General features: G+C 36.1%; 2 protein-coding genes and 1 pseudogene across 2 annotated transcripts; all 3 read right to left on the bottom strand.

Annotated features, from left to right (window-relative positions):
• Positions 1-155: 155 nt before the first annotated feature.
• Positions 156-6,363, bottom strand: LOC110789848 (26S proteasome non-ATPase regulatory subunit 8 homolog A-like; annotated as a pseudogene).
• A 549-nt stretch (positions 6,364-6,912) lies between these two features.
• Positions 6,913-10,602, bottom strand: LOC110774675 (serine/threonine-protein phosphatase 7 long form homolog). Its single transcript, XM_056829188.1, has 5 exons — positions 10,449-10,602; positions 9,423-10,338; positions 9,238-9,325; positions 7,677-8,108; positions 6,913-7,585 (listed from the first exon to the last, which is right to left on the bottom strand). Exons 2-5 carry the CDS (start codon positions 10,331-10,333, stop codon positions 7,046-7,048), a joined length of 1,971 nt encoding a protein of 656 aa, XP_056685166.1. The 5' UTR covers positions 10,334-10,338; positions 10,449-10,602; the 3' UTR covers positions 6,913-7,045.
• An 11-nt stretch (positions 10,603-10,613) lies between these two features.
• On the bottom strand, positions 10,614-12,200 carry LOC110774667 (uncharacterized). Its single transcript, XM_056829368.1, has one exon. The coding sequence runs from the start codon at positions 12,198-12,200 to the stop codon at positions 10,614-10,616; it is 1,587 nt and encodes a 528-aa protein (XP_056685346.1).
• Between the last annotated feature and the right edge of the window lie 8,262 nt (positions 12,201-20,462).

Here is a 20,462-nt window from a genome sequence, read left to right on the forward strand (position 1 = left end):
CATAATAATACTTGCTTGAAACCAATCAAAATTACAATTCGATGTATAGCTAAAAATGAAGTAACAAGCGTAGTTTGCAAACATATACATTAATTTAATTAAAAACCATCCATGTGCAGATTAACAATGTGCAATCATTCAACAAAGTACCAAAATAATAATAGGATCCTGTATTATATATCCATGCATCAAATTTTGCCTTAAACAAATGACACTAGAAATAAAAATAACTTCTTAAATTATCCAACTAACATAACACTTGTTCCTTTAACATAAAAAAAGCGTTTGTTCCTAAATCGCCGCGATTGGAGATCAGGTCTTCAATATCTTGATCTATGTTACCATTGCCACCTGAATCATCATTAATCTACAAAAAAGAAAATTATGTCATATATATGAAATGCAAAAGGCTTTATAAGTTTATAACACTATTTTCTTTGAGAAAATACTTTCATTAGAGTTGGTACCTATACGCATGTAGTAAAGGAAAACAAAAATAAAAGCAGACATATAAGAGAGAGAATGCAAGTTCTTTGTATCACACTAATAGGATTAGTAAGTCTTGAGAGCAAGGTTTCTGTTCTGCAATGAGCTAAGTTGAAGCGCAAAACAACATAGAGCTAGCAATAAGTCAGTGGATTGTTTTGGATAATTAGCATGTTTTGATTAAGTCGAGTTCTTGTTTACTGGAATATCAGTAGCGGGAACACTCTAGTTATGCTCCTAAGTTTTAGCTAAGATCACTTGTGATGTAGCTATCCAATTTGCATTGAAGTAAAAGCATTTACCTTTCTTATTATAATATTGCTCTCCTTTTGGTTAAACTTTAGAGCCTTATAAGCACCTGTTCTCTGCTTTGGCATTTTAAAAAACCTTTCAAAACCATCTAACTGCCTGTTTTCTGTACTTGGTGATTTAATGGATCATTCTACAAGCTCCACGAACCTCAAGAACAAAGCGCATTTTTCTGGTGATGGATTTGAGTTTTCGTTTGAAGATAGTGCTTGGTATTCGTATTTCTACAACCCTGTAGCTATCATTAATGTGGAAGATACAGTCACCTGTTCTGGTCTGAAAGCTGTTCAATATTTTCTGGGATGCGGCTGCTTTTGTAGAAAATGAGTAACTTTGTATTCTACATATTGGTGTTGTTAAATATACACACTACTATTTATGCTATATTGGTGCTCGTGTATACAGAGTAATGACAGTGGACAGGGTTGGTTGATAGGGAGGAGGTTAAGAGCATGATTTTTTTTTTTAAAAGAAAAAGATGAAGGCTAAATAAATAAATAAAAGTCTTAAGGAATAGAACTGACCATGTGAATTGCTGATTCTGCAACATCTAAAAGGTCCGATGAAACATTTCCATTACGTACTTCCCTCAAAACTTGTCCAAAGTAAGAAGCAATGTCTTCGTTGTTTCATCAAACTTGCCGTCCAAAACTTGATTTTGTTGTGCAAGGTCTTCATTTGCTTCTTTATTTCCGATAATTCAACTTTTAAGTTCTCCATTTCAATAGCATTGTCGTTAAGCCAGACCCTTCTTTCCTCAACAAACATTCCACTCCAAAGATGTCACTTTGCTTCACTCTATAGCCATAACAAAGCCATAAAAATATAAACATTTAAGTTTAGATAACGACTTAAGGAGAATCAGAGTGAAAAACACACACTGTATACCAGTTTAACTTAGTTCCAGACTTCCAGACATTTGATTTGTGATATTGCAGCAGATAACATGTATCAACACACTATTCAATTTATCTGGTAATTACTCCATCTACAGAGCTTATTCAAGTGGAGAAAATAAAATCACGAGGAAAAACCTTCAACCACAAGTCTGTTATGATTACCTCCTTGATATACTCAGGCAAATCCTTGTCAAATGAGAACAGCAACAGTTGCCGCGCATCATTTAGTGAAAGCGAATCATATGCCTTCTCACTGCACCCTGCTATCTCATCTCTGCAATTTACAGGGAATGCATTACTGCATTAGTACCAAGAACCAGATCAAGACCATTATACTACTCCATACAAAAATCAAATAGAGGCGGAGTTGCAATCAAAATAGAGAGGTATACAAGAGGATATACCTCCACAGTTTGGCCAACAAATCCATGAAGTGCACGTAAGTTTCATGTGACACGGTCTGTCTAGCACTCAAAACACGGTTGCAGGCTCCTTCCATAAAGGATAGTTCCAGCCCCACGACATGCTTAATGCAAGGATTCTCCAAGGCAGTAGATGAAAGCAACTCCAATTCAGTGTGAAACTCTGCAATTCTATTTTGGAAAAGAAGCCTCAACAGGTTCAGTCCCAAGATTGGGTACTCTTGTGTAGTTCGTGGTATCCGACCCCTGCTCCAACAACAACAAAACTCAGTACTGTTTGTTTCTAAAAGATAAAGAAAAAGATTAAATCTTACATGAGAACAATAAAACACCAATGCAAATGTGTAAGAAAACCAATGGCCTTCAGACTATATTTTGGGATGTTATTTTCTGATTACTATATTGCTTCGAGGAATTTCAGAATTACCTAGCAACTACTCCTAGAACATAGAAATGATGGAGCACCCCATGTATCAAAAACATCATTTCAAATAATCTAGTTGTTCTACAATATGCTCATATCAGAACCAATGCATTCCTTCCGGGTTTTTAAGTGATACATTTTTGCCTTTTGCATTGTTCATGCGCTAACTTTGACTTATTATAAAAGCAAATTGTATAAAATACTGTTGAATTAGTCAAAATGCATATATATTTTCATAATATTAATTTTAATAAATTTACTAATTTACTAATATAAGACTAAAGATATTGTTAGTCAAAATTGTGTATTTAAGAACGTTTCAGGTCAAACTGTAACACTTCAACAAACAGATGTACTCCCTCCGACTCGTTTTACTTGCTCCATTTGACCATTTTATGTGAGAGATTTTTTGATCAAATAGAGCAAGTAAAATGAGACCGAGGGAGTAGTATTAAAAAAACTAATGGCACATTGAGGCGATGCAGATCCTTCTGCACCTCCTTGAGCCGCGTTAAGTGGGGCAAACTAAAAAATTTGGGGTCAAAAACATTGGTGGAGAAGGATCTGCATCGCCTCTCCTGGTGATCTCAAGATTCCCAACACAATTTTAACAGGGATTCAATACCTTGTTTTTAGACTAGCTTCAGAAGGTGGGTTACTGCCCAGAATGTTCTTGTACAAAAAAGTTATCCAAAGAGTTATTCTTATAGGATAAGAGATTCAAGGAGCACAAACATTTTTTCAAAGGAGATATTTCCTGCAATAGTGAGACTGTATTTCTACCACTAAGTAGGGTGACAAACACCATGTTAGACCTTGCTGAGAACAAAAGTCCACGAATTTCACAGCATGTGGCAAGCAAGTTGTCCAGGACTGACTCAGATTTAGTGATTTGGAACCTGGTTTTCCTAGCCTTTAATATTTACTTTTGGATTTTAGAAAAAAAATCTAACATCAAGTGTGGCCAGACTGTGCCATATTGTTGAACAGGACGAATCAGGTAGGTTTGACTAAGGCTATATAAAGTGTGGAGAAGCCAGCTGAACTAACTATCATCCAGATTATAGTTTTCAGGCCTTCCTTTTTGTACATTTCAAATCCTCAATCTAACATGTATTTCTAGATATTTATTGGAACTCTTTCAACAAGTACCTGATTCCACAGAAAAAGGCCTCTAATATTTCTGTTATGTTACTAAGATAAGAAAATATCCCCTATCTCATCCATTGCCCTTAACTCTACCCTTTTGTCAGGTTTGACCATGACTCGCAGGCTCGTAGCACAGTTGCCACACAGTATACAGAGGGGTTGGGGAGAAAGAAGGGAAGGAAAAGGGGTGGGGAAGAACAACTGAACAAGAACACTAAGTTCGTTTCAAGACTTTCGTGACTGAGCAGAGTAAGGCCCACAAAAGAAGACCAATTTGCTAAATTTCAGCTTACACTGAGGAGAGTTGTTTTCAGATTCACAGAAATGATTTCATAGGTCACATTGTCATATTATGTAGATTAGTAGAAAGAGAAGTGGTACTACATAGAATTCTACTAAATATCTATAGCTTAGAAAAACTTTGTACAGTTTAGATAATTATAAATAGAAGTCACTGAGGGGTGAGAAGGGAAGTGGCAGCATGGCCGAGGAATTCAAAATAACATGATTTAACTTGTCATTTTGAATTCTTTGGAGCCTCATGGATCAAGCACAAATTCAGACTCTGAGGATTAAAACAACATTCCCATGAGTAGGTAATACAAAACCATGCCAATGGATTTTTAGAATTGATATCTGTCAGTATCGGACGACCAAAGAGAAAGGCTAGTCCTACTTCCTAAAGCACAGTGGAGGTTCCCTGTAAACCAAATTCAATAAGGCTTGGGAGTTTTCGTTATCTACGCATCTAGAATGTACTTAACACTAATACTTGAAGAAATCTTGCCTTCGCAGACGGATAATAATTTACCTGACATCAGTGTAATAAGGTTTCAGTTGGCAGAAGTCCCTCTCAAAAGCTTTCTGATCTTCCATCTTGACACTTAGAACGACAACATGCTAATAGATATACCCTGAATATTATCAAACAGTCAAGGAAAAATGAAAATGACCATCAGTAAAAGACTATCAAAAATAAAGAAAGAATAAAATGAAATACTCCGTAGATATGTCACAATATCAAAGGGAAAAGATGAACGCAAAGGAGTTACTTGCTAAGGTCAATTCATGAACATCATTTTGTGTCGCTTCAAACATTGGCAGAAGGCTTCGATATTCTATCAGTGACACACTGACACCTGAATCACACAAGCAAATTTGACAGAAGGTTAATACTAAGACTTAGTCAAGCATGTCAATCAAGCAGCTAATTTACTTGGTAGAAAGGACTACCACAATTGATCACCATGATCAGCAATCCATACATCGGGAAGCTAATAAACGTAAGCTATTAACTTACTATCCCCCTCCCTTCAGCTATTCCTAATATTAAGCTACTCCTAATATTAATTGTGTACAAAAATAACGAAATTCACTTTAATATCACCCCCAAAGATTGACAAGAGGAAGAGTCATCCACCTGCAGAAGCGGAGGAAAGGATGCTAGTACAGCAGAGACTTCCAGAAATAAAATCCGCCTAGAAAAGACATGAATTTGTTAATCAGTAATGACATCCAGAAACAAAATCTAACAGTTAAATGGGGCACACCAAATATCCATCAGTTTCAGACTGTGTTCTAGTTAATCTAACATGACATACTGATACTAAAACCTACAGCATAATTTGCAGATACCCTTAAAAAAAACCTACAGCATAATTTGCAGATACCCTAAAAAAAATACAACATTCCACTCTTCCATAATTTGCAGATACCCTAAAAAAAATACATGCAGATACCCAAAGCATGCTTGTTTGTTGTATCAATCATAATACATAGTAGATACAAAAAACACAACAACAGAGAACTATACTTCCATGATTCCATGATTTCCATCAATATTTCAACCAAGTACTCAAGACAAAGATAAAGTACAGATGCACGTAATTGTGATACTCTTTTGAGTTATGAGGTAATCTTGCTATTTCCTGTCTCCATGATTTTATACTAGTGTTCAAACCCAGACTCATCGAGATTTGAGAGGCGGGGAGAAGAAGTATGAGTAGAAATCGCTAAGAGTAAACTCACGATAAACAGGTGGAATTTCTTCCGACACAACTCTAATAGGTCTGTATAAATTTTCAGAAGATAAAACACCCCTGAGAAAAAATGACTACCATTGCAAACTCCATGAAAAACTCAATGTAGACCTGAGTCCTGCAATTGACATGAAATAAACGTTCTTATTAGTTCTTAGTAACATGAATCAGCATTCCCTAAACTCAATTTTCAAAAACATTAAGCATTCAACAAATCCCCAATTTGAATTTCTTATGAACCCAAACTTTTTTTTTTCTTGAAAAAATTGGGGTTAATTTCATTGATTGAATCAATAATGCATCAAACCAAAATACAAAATTTGCATATTCAAATCATTCACACACACATATTTGCTCAATTACTGTCAAAATTATCAACAATTTAATCAAATGACTACTTACAAATTTTAATGCATAAGGATCTAAATTCATACATTACTGTACCTTGATTCTGCTTATTTCACCCAACAAATTGAACGAAAATTAATGAAATCCCTTAATCAATTTCAAGCTTTTGGGTGCAAATTAGTGATTTACCTTAAGGTTTGATGAACGCAATTGAAGAAGAAGATGAGCATCGTGTACCTTACAGACTCTTACGTACTAGCTGTTGGAAGTAGGTTAGTAGGTCCCACTTCACGGAACGGTTTGGTAAACAGGTGGTGAAAAAAAAAAAAAAATAAGGTGATAATTTTAAACTTTGAGATTGAGCGATTTCCGTCAATATTGCACAAAGATAAGTTAATTCCCAAAATACGTTACTTTTTTTGTTAATTCCCACCATACCGTCCACGTCAGCAAGGGAGAGAGAAAACTAATTTTTTTTTTCCGGTTCAACACTAAACCGCTATCTGAGATAGCGGTTTGATTTAGAACTAAACCGCTATCTCAGAATGCGGTTTATACTACTTAACCGCATTCTGAGATAGCGGTTTAGTTCAAAACCAAACCGCTATCTCAGATAGCGGTTCATAATGCCCCCTGCATCCAAGCTTGCAGTTTCCAGTGTTCAGCCAGAAAATGGGCTGAGATCTTCTGCCAAATAGTCCAACTCCAACAACCTGTAAACAAATCCAAGATCTCCAACAACGTCTATAATCCAACTCCAACGTCTGTAATCCAACTCCAACAACCTCCACAAATCATACCAACCAACCAAACCATAACACTTATGCAACAAAATAGAAGAGTGCAAACAAAAAATTTCCAAAAGTTCAATCGTTCCAATAATGACACATGAGTTTCTAAAAGTTCTAAAAGTTCCAATACTAGCAAAAAGAACAAAAGATTACACAAAATTTCTAATGTAGCTCAAATCTAAGTTCTACGTTGTTTCTTTGAATGCTCGGACGATGAAAATGAGGACTCATCCTCCTCGGCAATTGGCTCGGGACGTTGACTAGGAGAGCAACCCTTTTGTCGCCGGTAAGTGAGAAGCTGCAAAGGAGGAGATGAAATAACTTGTGATGCTGGCGGAGATGCAGGAGGAGTAAGAGGTGGAGGGCGTGGAGAAGGTGGTGGTGGAGGGCGTGGAGAAGGTGGTGGTGGAGGGTGTGGAGAAGTAAGTGCTAGAGGGCGTAGAGGAGGAGTAAGTGGTGGAGGGCGTGCACGTGGTGGTCGAAAACCACGCCCTCGAGAAACATGTGAGGTGGAGGTGTCGGGTGTACACTGAGACGAGGCTAAATCATATTGTTGGAGGATATGTTCTTGCCCCACTCTTGATAAGGTCTCAATGCAAGAGGAACTCAAATTGCGTAACGTATCAAGAGTGAGAGGAAGGGCCAAACTGGGAGGTAACTCTAACGCAGAATCCACAGCTCGAGTGCATCTTGAGGCAAGATCAGCCAATGCATGTGACTACAAAAAAGAATGTGAAACAATAATTAGAATTCAACATTAGTTATGAATATAAACATTATACATGAAAATGGAACAAGGATTAATTTACCAAAATAATATCAGAGGAAGACGGCTGATAATGAGTGGTGGGGGGTGATCGTGTAACAGGAGTAATGAGGAGTCTCGTGATGCTACAATACCAATCCATATACTCCTTCATCCTCTCACGATGACCGGCAAAAGGAGTGCCTTGAACAATCCGACTCTCACGATCACGCCACTCCTCCACATATTTGCGATGCATCTCTTCAAACTTCTTGTTTTTATGCCGTCGATCCACATTATGAAGATCAACACTCGTGTCACACGCAACGGGAACTGACTGTTCCAATCCAAACTGACGCATCACTCGATTTGGGTAGTGGTACTCAACAATGTCAAAGCAAATCAACGGTACAACTGAGCGCCATATATCTCTATCACATCTACAAATCTCGGGTAGTAAACCAAGTACCGTCTCTGAATATGGCTGCCAAGTCATCTACAATAAGTAAAAAGTGAGTATTTAGGCAATTTTAGGTGAAATTAAGCAATTTTAGGCTATTTTGGACAATTCTAGGTGAATTTAAGCCTTTAGGTGTGATTTTAAGCTATTATAGACTATGTTAGGTGAACTTAAGCGTGTTTAGGTGTATTTAGGCTATTTTTGGTGGATTTAGGCTAATTAAGGTGAATTGAAGCTATTTAAGGCGATTTTAGGCCATTTTAGGCGAACTTAAGCCTTTTTAGGCAATCTTTGGTGAATTTAAGCTATTATATGCCATTTTAGGTGAATTTAAGCTATTTTAGCCTATTTTAGGTGAATCCAAGCTATTCTAGACTATGTTAGGTGAATTTAAGCTAGTTTAGGCCTTTTTATGCTATGTTTGGTGGATTTAGGCTAATTAAGGTGAATTGAAGCTATTTTATGCGATTTTAGCCTTTTTAGGCAATTTTTGGTGAATTAAGGGAATTTTTAGACAATTTTTGGTGAATGTAGGCTATTTAAGACAAAAATAACACAAATTTACCTAAATTAACCTAAATTAACATAACTTTATCTAAGTAGAATCGAGGGAGCTCAAATTGACGTTCGTTGACTTAATTGACCTAAGTTGACCTAAGTTGACCTAACTAGTTGAATTAACCACAATTTAGACCAAAGTTGACCAATGTTGACTTAAATTGACCGAAGTTGACCTAACTAGTTGAATTTAGGCAATTTTAGTTGAATTTAGGTCAATTTATGCTATATTAGTTGAATTTAGGTCATTTTATGGTTTTTTAGTTGAATTAATCACAATTTAGACCAAAGTTTACCAAAGTTGACTTAAATTGACCAAAGTTGACCTAACTAATTGAATTTAGGCTATTTTAGTTGAATTTAGGTCAATTTATGCTATTTTAGTTGAATTTAGGTCATTTTATGCTTTTAACTTGAATTAATCACAATTTAGACCAAAGTTGACTTAAATTGACAATTTAGACCAAAGTTGACTTAAATTGACAATTTAGACCAAAGTTGAACTAGTTGACTTTAATGCACCTACATTGACAAAAATTGACCAAAGTTGACCTAACTTGAAACAAAAGAAGCATTTGAGTAATTAGTAAGGTGAGATATTAAATACCTGTGTCTCCTTTTGATGGTCAAGTGCATCCCTAAAGAAAGAGAGTCCACTAGCTGTATGGCCACATGAAAAGTGAACCCTAAGCCAACTAACAAAACAAGTAAAGTAAAGTGTTAGTAAAGTAAAGTGTTAACAAATTACTTGATTTATCGAAGTAGTAATGAGTAGTTAAACAAATAAGTTACCTGCATGCTAAGGGGTCCACTCCACGCTGATGCTGAGTACCAAGAATAGATGGATCGTCGACCTCAATAGGATGCTCTGGGTCAGGAGGTGGAGCATCGCGAACTCTCGAAATCCTCGGACGACCAATGTGAATATGCTCCCATGACCATAACTGCAGAAGTATAAGTGGACCACCAATGTCACGGGATCGTCTACGAGCGGCTCGACACATCTGTCGATACAAATAAGCAAGGGTCGCACTCCCCCAGCTGTATGTCCCAGCTCTACGCAAGTCGCGTATCAATGGCAAGTAGACGAGCTGCACGGCATCACCGCTCTTATCAGCAAACAAAATGGACCCCATAAGTGCAAGAATATATGCTCGGCTAAACCTCTCATAAACAATATCAGCAGCGTCATCAGGGGGGCCCTGACTGAAGTGTCGCCTCAACCAAGTCATCCTCAATGATGAACCCTGGAGAACAGGTTTTCCATCATCACCAGGCTCTGGTCGTATCCCTAACAACTCCTCGACTAAAGCTGACCACACCCCAGTACCATCCCCTGTGACAGGAGCCCCATGAACTCTGAGCCCCAACAAAACAGCGACATCCTGCAGAGTAATAGTAGCCTCACCAACAGCCAAATGAAAAGTGTGCGTCTCCTGTCTCCATCTCTCAATCAATGCTGTGATCAAAGACCTATCTAAGGCTAATCCACCACCAACCAATCTATGTACACCATAGAACCCTGCTAATCTAACAAACTCCAAGACTCGATCATGTATCACCCACTCTCCTAAACCAAGCACGTGCTCCCGACACGTCAAAAGCCTGTCCATACCCCCTCCCCAAACATCCTCACTCCTATGCTCCGCCTGCAACGTCAAAACCGAAGTATCACGTGGGCCGGGATGGATCGTCGGCTCCATGAGACCTGAAAAAGAAGTTTATTAGAAATCGTAAAATCACACGTCAAAAGAAATATATGCACAAAAATTAAACTTAGAATCACACATCAAGAGAAATATAAACTGAGTTTATTACCCCGATGATCCAACACCACCCCTAGCTGCACAAGTTTTCTTATTATGCCCTTGACGTCGACAAATGCTACATGATTTTACATTGACACTGCGTCGAGCACTCGAATCCATCTCATTAGGGTATCGAGACGACTTTGGGCGTCCCACACCACGCCGTTTACTAGCATCAGAAATGTCTATCAGAAATGACACATAAACCTTCCCTCTGAGTAACTAAATGCCGAATGCATTTCATGAACCATTTCCAACTCTCACCATTTTCACTTTCAACAATAGCAAAAGCAAGAGGGAACAATTGAGAATTCGCATCTGTACCCATGGCTATGAGTAACGTGCCCTTGTACTTACCATACAAATGAGTTCCATCTATGGTGATTAGGGGTCGACAGTGCTTAAAACCATCGATGGAAGGCTTGAATGCCCAAAACACTCTAAAAAAAATGTGAACAGAAGGATCTTCATTAGAAGCCAAGGTACACCATTCCACGACGGTTCCTGGATTAGATTCTTTCAATGCTTGCATGTACCTAGGCAACTCTTCGTAAGATTGCTCCCAATCACCAAAAATGCTTGCAATAGCCTTTTGTTTCGCTGACCAAGCTCTCTTGTAAGTGATGGTATACTTAAACTTAACTTTCACCGCTTGCACAATAACACGGATTTTCAAAGAAGGATCGGCACGAATAAGATCTTTTATCTCATTGCATACAAAATCAGAGGAGAGAAGAGGATGATCGATTGAGTTTATGTCACCCAAACAATTACTTGCATGGGGGCCATTATACCTCACAATTCTGAATGAAGCAAGACAAGGATCCTTGATTGCACGTAACCTCCATGAGCATTTGCATGAACTCTTTCTTTTACACTCAACTACGTATTTTGTGGGCTCACTCTCCAACACCTTAAATGAATGATTTTTAGCTATGGAATAACCTTTGACTATGTCTTTCAATTGCGCCGAAGAATCAAACTCTTGCCCAATAGCAAATTCACCATCGAAAGAGTGGTTGTTGGACCAAGTCCTCCAAGAATCAAGCAAAATCGGATCCAACTCTGCAACATTGTTGAAAATTTGAGATGGAGCGCTTTCTCTTATAGCTTTGTCATTAGCATCTTGTGTATCTTCATCTTCATCAACATCACTATCCACCCCAACCTCTTCATCTCCAAAAAAATCAACACATATTTGATCTAGAGAATCGAAAAGTATCATAGATGGATCACCATTTGTAGCTTCTACATGTGGTGTTTGAGTTGGAGAAGTGAGCTCTAAAATGTGTTCACTAGCATATTGTTCATCCGTAAGCATTCTTGTGAATGAACCCGTTAACCCACTTTGATTTGTCAAGGGCAAGTAGGGAAATGGACTCGCCCATGAATCCATTTCATGAAAGGATTCCAAGTGGGATTGAGTTTCAGGTTGCTTTGGAAGTTGCTCGATGAACAATTGCATTGTGGTTGATTGTGTTTGAGACATAGCAATCAACATTGCTTTTAAAGAATTGTCATCATCCAACGGAATGGCTTCATATGAACCGGACATCATTGGATACCTCATTAGTAGCTTCAACTCCACATATCTCGAGTCACATCTCATAAGATCATAAACCTTACTCAAAACCTCATCATAACTCATTTGACAATTGACAAACCCAAATTTTCGCTCTCCTCCTTTATATGTAACATCACCGCTACTTTGCAAAATTTCCCCTCCCCAATGACAATAAATAGGATAGTCTGGCAACTCCATATTCTAAACAAAAAATAATATGATTAATAATATGAAATCCCTAATTTGGGCCATCATAATCTGATTTCAATTCAATTGAACTTGAAAAATTGAAGACTAAAATTCCAAATTGAAAAACTCAAGAGCTTAAAACGAATCAAAGATCAGAAATAATTCAAAAAAATAAAAATCACAGCATAATCACTTTAAAATAATATAATTCATAACATCGCTATCTCAAATAGCGGTTAGATATACGTTAACAATAAAAAAAATTACAATTAATTCAGGGTAATCATATCATAAACTCATCAATCAAACATAAGCATGATCTTCCTAATAACATCATCAAACAAACCTAAACATAGCAACGATTATTACTGAATTAATAATTAGCTTCAAATATATTAATTCAAAAAAAAATTAGGGCTTACCTGATTTCGAACCACCGACGACCGGTGGTGGGTGAGAAAGAAGCTCGACGGCTTTGGTGGCTGATGAGGAGGCTCGACGGCTAGTGGTGGTGAGGAAGAGGTCCGACAGCCGGCAAGGGCTGAGGAACAATTTCGAAACGGAGGAACGATGGAGAAGGGTGAGAAAGAGACTCGAGAATCCGTTGTGGGTGAGGAGGCTCGACGCGACGGCCGGAGGTAGGGCGAGGAATGAGGTCGGCTAACGGCGAGCCGGCCGGTGGAGAGAGAAACAGGGACGACGGCGGGTTAACCGCAGGACGACGGAGACAGAGAGAGAGACGCAGAACAAAGCGGGGTTTTTTTTGTGCTTTTGATTTTTTGAATTTGCTTCCTGGAGGTAAATGATAAGTGGTAAACCGCTATCTGAGATGGCGGTTCATTAAACAGGAACCGCTATCTGAGATGGCGGTTCATTAAACAGGAACCGCTATCTCAGATAGCGGTTAACCCCCATAAACCGCTATCTCAGATAGCGGTTTTGCGCTGATTATTTAAAAAAAAAAAGACCCCATAAACCGCTATCTCAGATAGCGGTTTTGCGCTGATTATTTAAAAAAAAAAAGACCGGTTCACTATGCTGACGTGGACGGTATGGTGGGAATTAACAAAAAAAGTAACGTATTTTGGGAATTAACTTATCTTTGTGCATTATTGACGGAAATCGCTCTTTGAGATTTGTAGGTGGTAAAATATAAATTTGGTTTTTTTATAGGTGGTAAAATATAAATTTTCCTAAGTTTTATCCAATTTTTTTAATTTTTATCCGTTTTTTTTTTAATTTTTAAATTATTAAAAAAAGGTTGATAGATAAATATTTTAAAGGGTTAAATGATTAATTTTATACATCTATAACTATAGTAAAAGAGAGGTCCTAAAACATGTAACCCTCATAATAAATATCTTCCAGCTCATTTTAGTAAAAGGAACTAATATGGGATTAATACATAAAGCTGAGCATATATATAGTAAGATTTTATTTTTTGGTGATAATAGAAGATTTTATAAGGCACTATAAAAAATAGGAAAAGTTACTTTAAATAATCCAACCTTTCAACGATTTTTCATTAATAATCCAACTTTTTGATTATTATCTAATAATACAACCTTTGTACCCCATTAACTTTATTATACCCATATGATCGTTTTCCTGCTAATAAGATCACCTCTTATTTTTATTAAACATTTAAAAAAAACTAAAAAACTCTAGGAAATACAAAATTATTATTTATTTTAAAAAATAAATAAATTTTCTCTGTCTCTCTCATTTCTCTGTCTCTTTCCTTTGTCTTCCCCACATGAATTTTCACCACTTCGTCAATCATCCATGCCATTCACCACCTTCAGGTTTCAAATTGTCGTCATTCTTTCAAATAATCGAAGCCCATATTCGCACAAGCCACCAGATTTACAGAAGTCCCAAAAAATCAAATTGGGGAAAAAAAATTGGATTCCTGTTCAAATAATTTCAGGCAAATGTTGAGCAAGGTGGAGCAGATTGATGCCGGGTGATACTCCACCCGATGCAATTCTCACCCATGTTCATATAAGCATTCTAAAAAAAAACTAGAGAAAAAAAAACGGCTGAAGAAACAGCAAGTCGGTGACATCAAAGTGAGATTATAGCAACTGGAGGCCGGAGAGTGAGATCCACCGGTACTTTTCTGTAATTTGTTAAAAAAAATAAAAAGGGATAATCGGTTTGAAGTGTAAACTTGTTTAAGAAATATGCCTGTAATGAATAGCTGGGTTCAATTTGTTTGTTAAGCTATAGTATGAGCTAATATAAAAGGACTTTTAAGTTGGTTCAAATACTGGATTAAGATGTTGATGAACTAACAATAGACTTTGTTGATCGGTTGATCTTGTCCCTTATTTCTGGATGATCTGTTATGTTAGTCTGAAACTGTGAATTGATTGTTGTAATTATATACCTTTTCTTTTTCTTTAAGGATCAAATATATTGTTTAAGATAAATATGTCATCTTTGTATTTTTATGGCGAATTGCTACTGAATTGCAGCTGCTGTGAATCAATTCCAATGTCGAATTCCCCAATCCTCAAGAATTAGTTGGTGTTGATGGTGAGCGAATTGTTGCCTGATGCAGGAGGGATGAAAGGGAGGAAGGATGAATGAAAGGGGAAAAAAAAGGGGAAAAAAAAAGTATTTATTTTATAACGAATGGTTACATGACACGTGTATTAGTTACCTGTTGTATCAAGTTGGTGACCGGTTGGGTGCAATAAAAGTTAATGGGGTACAAAGGTTGGATTATTAGATAATAATCGAAAAGTTGGATTATTAATGAAAAATCGTCGAAATGTTGGATTATTTAAAGTAATTTGGTCAAAGGTAAGTAAACTTACTTTTTTTTAATTGAAGACGTTGTCGTGGAGGGGGGCCAGTTGATAGTATTTTTATTTCTCCGAAACATGAACAATGATATTTCATCCGATTTGTACGTTTTATTTTCAATAATTTGATTTTCACGTTTGCCACAATGCAATAAATAGTGAATAAGTGCAACTGTTACGAGTAAAGGTTGCAGAGGAAATATGAAAGAATAAATTCAAATAGAGCCAAATTTAATTTTCGGTTATCGTTTTTTCATTCACGACAGACATGTAATTTAGATATACCTTTTCTAGTAAGTCAGGGGTAATTATTTTCACAATTAACTAGCTACTAATAATCATCATTAATGGATGAGAAATACAGAATAAATAATTAGAGAAACATCATTACCCGATGGAGTAATAAACAAACAACACAAAAATATATGGAGCTAGTAGATGATAGATCATTGGTGTATACGATAAATAAGGTAAACAATATATTAAAATAGAAGAGATAAACATGAAATACTATCTATTTCAAGGAAAGCATTTACTTGTGGGAAGACAACGCTAAGACCAAAGATGAAGGTATTGAAATAGATTAAATTAAAAGAATGAAGGTAAAAGTACAATGTACACTCCCATGTGAATATAAATTAATTGCAACTTTCTACGAGTAAATAGGTCTAGAGGTCCCTTAACTTTGCCAAAAGGAGCAGTTAAGTCCCTCAAGTTTCAAAAGGAGCATTTAGGTCCCTCAAAATGGATGGAATAAGCTATTTTTATTAACACCGTTACATTTTCCGTTAAGTTCAATTAAATAATAATAAAACTGATTTTAAATAAAGGGAAATCAATTTACATGTGTATAAATGATTTAAAATAGCTTCTTTTGATTTTGACTTAGCTTTTTCAAGTTCCTTAGCCTTTTCATTTGCTTTTTCACCATACACATTTCATCAAAACTGATTACAAATAGTTCTTACACTTAACTTATTAAACACAAAATCACAACATATATTAATAAAGGATAATCTAGTTACATGACAATGGTCCTTCCCACTGTACAAGGCTAGTAAATACCCGTTGCCAACCCAATCCTCAAAAGGGTAATACACTTGAACCATAACATAAGACCAACCGAGTAACGGATACCATTTATGCACAATTTGATCCGACTCACGTTTGTTCGGCCCGGGATACAGACATGCTGGGATACAGACTAACTGCCTCGCGTACCTTCTGTTCACATGCCATCCATTCGTTTCATGTACTGCTTGAAGCCTTGGTTTGATGGCCATGATCTAGAACTCTCGAGGTGAGGCCCCACGAGGTGGATCCCTTCACAACACGCCTTTGTCGAACCCAAGCTTCACTTCATCGAAAAATGATTTCCTCACCATTCGATGATCTGCTTTTCAGGATTCTCCAACATTCACAACCCCTTTGAGAATGACTCAACAAGGGGTCATGGAAGCATGACATTGGAAAAGGCTACTTAGACAGAGAAACTACGGTCGTGTTTTTTTTATGACTAATTTTTATTTCTGATATGGGGGGTGATATTTGTATACGAAATCTTCTATGGTTAAGAAGATATTCATTGTGTTGTGATGAATTGAAAGGAAAAAAAATTGGGTTGTTGAGTAGAAGAAGAAATATATATGGAGTATTGAATACAAACCAAGATATAAGAGATGAATATTGTTGTAATGCTTTAAGCCAACCCCCTTGTGTTTATATAGTCAAGGAAGACCAATGGAAGATAAGCTGTTTCTCACATCTCAATGCTTCTCATTAAATACTTAGGAGTAGTTAGTAGACCAAGGAAGACCAAATTAAATATAGTCTTGTTGTAATGCTTTAAGCCAACCCCCTTGTGTTTATATAGTCAAGGAAGACCAATGGAAGATAAGCTGTTTCTCACATCTCAATGCTCCTCATTAAATACTTAGGAGTAGTTAGTAGACCAAGGAAGACCAAATTAAATATAGTGCGTCTGAAATGCAACTTGTATCTAATACAAATGTTTAAATTTCCAGAACAGTGGATACATACTCCGTATATGTGCCTAGTTTGAACACATACTCCGTATTAAGGTTCATTACCTTACTCGGACGAAGCTCTTTTACGTGCTCTTATCTAACGAGTATGACCATTAATTGAATTTCGTTAAATAATACTCTGATGAGCGAGCTTAGCTTTGAGACGAGATAGAACACAAAATGAGGCTCATTAAACAAATCAGTTTGGACATGATCTGAACACAAACATGCTCGTTCATGTTACAAGCTCGTGAACAAGCTCGTTTATGTTCATTTATTTAATTAATTAGACGGGCTTGAACACACATCGAAACTTGATAAATAAATTAGATTCAGGAGCATGAAATATTGGACATATCGGTAAGTGCAACGTCTAATTGTAAATTGTAACAAAATTCATAATTCACGTTCTACAAAATTTTTAAGTGTTTTATTTGCCATGGAATGTTAAATACTATGTTTTTTGAGAGCCTCAACGGCTATATTTTTGTAAAAAGCTAACTGAAATAAATTTCCCTTTATTTAATTATTGGTAAATGGTAAATGTAACTGTTTTTTTGTCGTTTAGTGTCTTTTATTTAGTTTCCTTTTAATTTAAATGCATTTTAACGGACGTTAGTGACGGAAAACAAAAAGCAGCGGATTCCATCCAAACGCAGGGACCTAAATGCTCCTTTTGAAACTTGAGGGACCTAACTGCTCCTTTTGGCAAAGTTTAGGGACCTGCAGATCTATTTACTCAACTTTCTACCAAGTAGGTGATTGTAGTACGTTAGTAGACTAGTAGGTAATAGGCATAATATGTAGTACTGCCACAAAGTAGTACATGCATCAGACAACCATTTTCTTTGTTACAGAAGGGGGGCCACAATGTTATATAAAACAAATTCAAAAAAATTCTACAACTATTTTAATTGGTCCAGCTGTCAACTTAAGGGGGGCATGGCCTACTTTGGCCCCTTAGGCGCTTCGCCTACTTTCTAGCCAATCAAAATCGTCTCATTCCGACATGTAGAACTTGAGATATCATCAAAAGAGTGAACGCTTGTCCGTTTTGATGCTTAGAAAAATAGCGTTTAATTTCGTTGTTGACTCAAAATTATCCCTAGAGACATATAATGATCCTCGAGTCAACATCCAATCCATTCATCATCCAAAGCAACTCATAACACTCCGAAAGCATCCAAATGACCGTAAAATCACCTGAAACATTAAACAAAACACAAACGATAACTTATGCAAATGTGACCCTAAATGCAACTAAAATGATATAAATGCCTAATAATGCAACCTAAATGTGCCTAAAATACCCTATACAAATATGACTCATCACTTAGGGGTTTCACTTGGAATTTGAAAGGATATTTTCTCAAGAAAAGTGCTTAGAAGATTGTCACTTGCACTTGAGAACTTCTATCTGAACTTATTAACCCTTATCTGAACTATGCTGAAATTATAATTTTCTCCAAACTTATTTAGGCGAAAAGACCAGCAAATTCATATATCTGACTATCGTTTCTTACAATGATCATCAGGACATAAGAGCTCAAGGTTGGTTGACCACTTTCCCACCATATTTACTACCTCTATGATGACATTATTTCTCCTATTGAGATCGTGATAAAAGCATCAATTTGGAACTTCAATTCATTAAAGAGTTAAACAATTAGTAGATATTCTTTGAGTGTTCAGCATATTAATCTGTTATGCTGATAGAAAACCTGTTTGAGTATGTTTCCGGCATCCACAATTTTTTTATAACAATTAAAAAATATTGAGTATAACGTTGTTATCCTATATGATATGATATCGTATGTAGTAGAGTTATGTTATAACGAGGCTATATGATATAAGATAGAAGTTTATATGAATTAGGAAACCTATGTGATAAAATATATTATTGATGGGGAAAATATAACGTAGAGAGGAGAATATAATATTGTGTTGTGTTGTGTTTGTGGGCATACACCTCTATTTATAATACAAACTAGATCTCCTATTCTTCATAGGTTTCCTAATTCATATAGACTTCTATATTATATCATATAGCCTAGTTATAACATAACTTTACTACATACGATATCATATCATATAGGATAACTGCGTTATCCTCAATAAAAAAAACTTTATAGATTATGATAATATTTGTTAAATTCAACAATATATTGTAAATTCCAATAAAATGTTAGTTGTAGGACTGTTTGCATTTCGGTTTTTAGCCTTTTAGATTGAGTTATGTACATAACTTTCTTTTTTTACATACTATGTTGGATAAATGTAAATTACATCCTTTGAAAAAGCTTTTTATATGGTACATTTTGGGTTTAGTGTTGCTTATGGTTGATGAACCATAGATTTCCTTGGCATCATTCTTTACATACTTTTTTTTTGACGGGGAAGAACAATTTCATTAATAATCAGCCATACGGCATCTACAATAATAAAATAGATCTGCATACGACAGATTCAAAGAAAATAAATAACGGTTACTATCAAAACAATTACTATTCTGCATCCTAAAGCACATCTCGTACTTCACCGCTTCTAGCTTAACGCGAGCAGTAATTTTCGATGTTTTCCCATCTTTCCAAGTAGAGCCCTTCGCAATATGCGCCCGAATTGTTCTGATTGACGAGTTGATGATAAACTCTAAACTTTTATGAAACCAAATCTCCTTCCCAATTATTGAAACCCTAAAAAAATTCTCATCCATTGATGAGAATCAAGAACCTAGAAAATTCTAGGAAAAACCCAAATTAATTGGGAACAACCCAAGAATAAATTGGGAACAAATCAACGGAGAAAACAAAACAAGAAAATACATAAGGAGAAAACAATGAAAAAACAAGGATAATGGTCGGAAATAGTCTAATTTCCGAAGAAATTAGACTATTTCCGGCCTAAACGGCAAATAAAACTAAAACCCTAAAAGAGGAGAGAGAAGAGAGAAAAAGGGGAGAGAGAGAGGAGCGGCTAAATATTTTAGAGTTCATTCTTTACATATTTAGCCTAATATTGTAACAATTATTTCCTACTCAGTTATATAGTAATAAAAAGTGCATTATAAATACAATGTTATTTCGTTGTTCCTTTTAGTACAACACTTTTACTTTATATTATCAGTGGCGGAGCTAATGTTCAAGATGTTGGGTCATTTGACCCCACTTGAATGTAGATATTTGGAAAAATTTGCTATAAAATCAGAAAATTTGTAGTTTTTCTTATACAATTTTGGTCATTTGCACGATTACACCCCACTAAAAGAGGGAAAAAATATTTTGCACCCACTACTATATTATGCTGGATCTTCCACTCATTATCGCTGACATTATATACAATAAGGTTGAGTTTACTCCGTCTATTTGACACACATATTGTTGGTGCTCTCTCCTTCATAAATAAAATTCATAGTTTATTAGATTCCTAGTTAT

Source organism: Spinacia oleracea, chromosome 5 (assembly GCF_020520425.1).
Source record: "Spinacia oleracea cultivar Varoflay chromosome 5, BTI_SOV_V1, whole genome shotgun sequence".
Taxonomy (NCBI): Eukaryota; Viridiplantae; Streptophyta; class Magnoliopsida; order Caryophyllales; family Amaranthaceae; genus Spinacia; species Spinacia oleracea.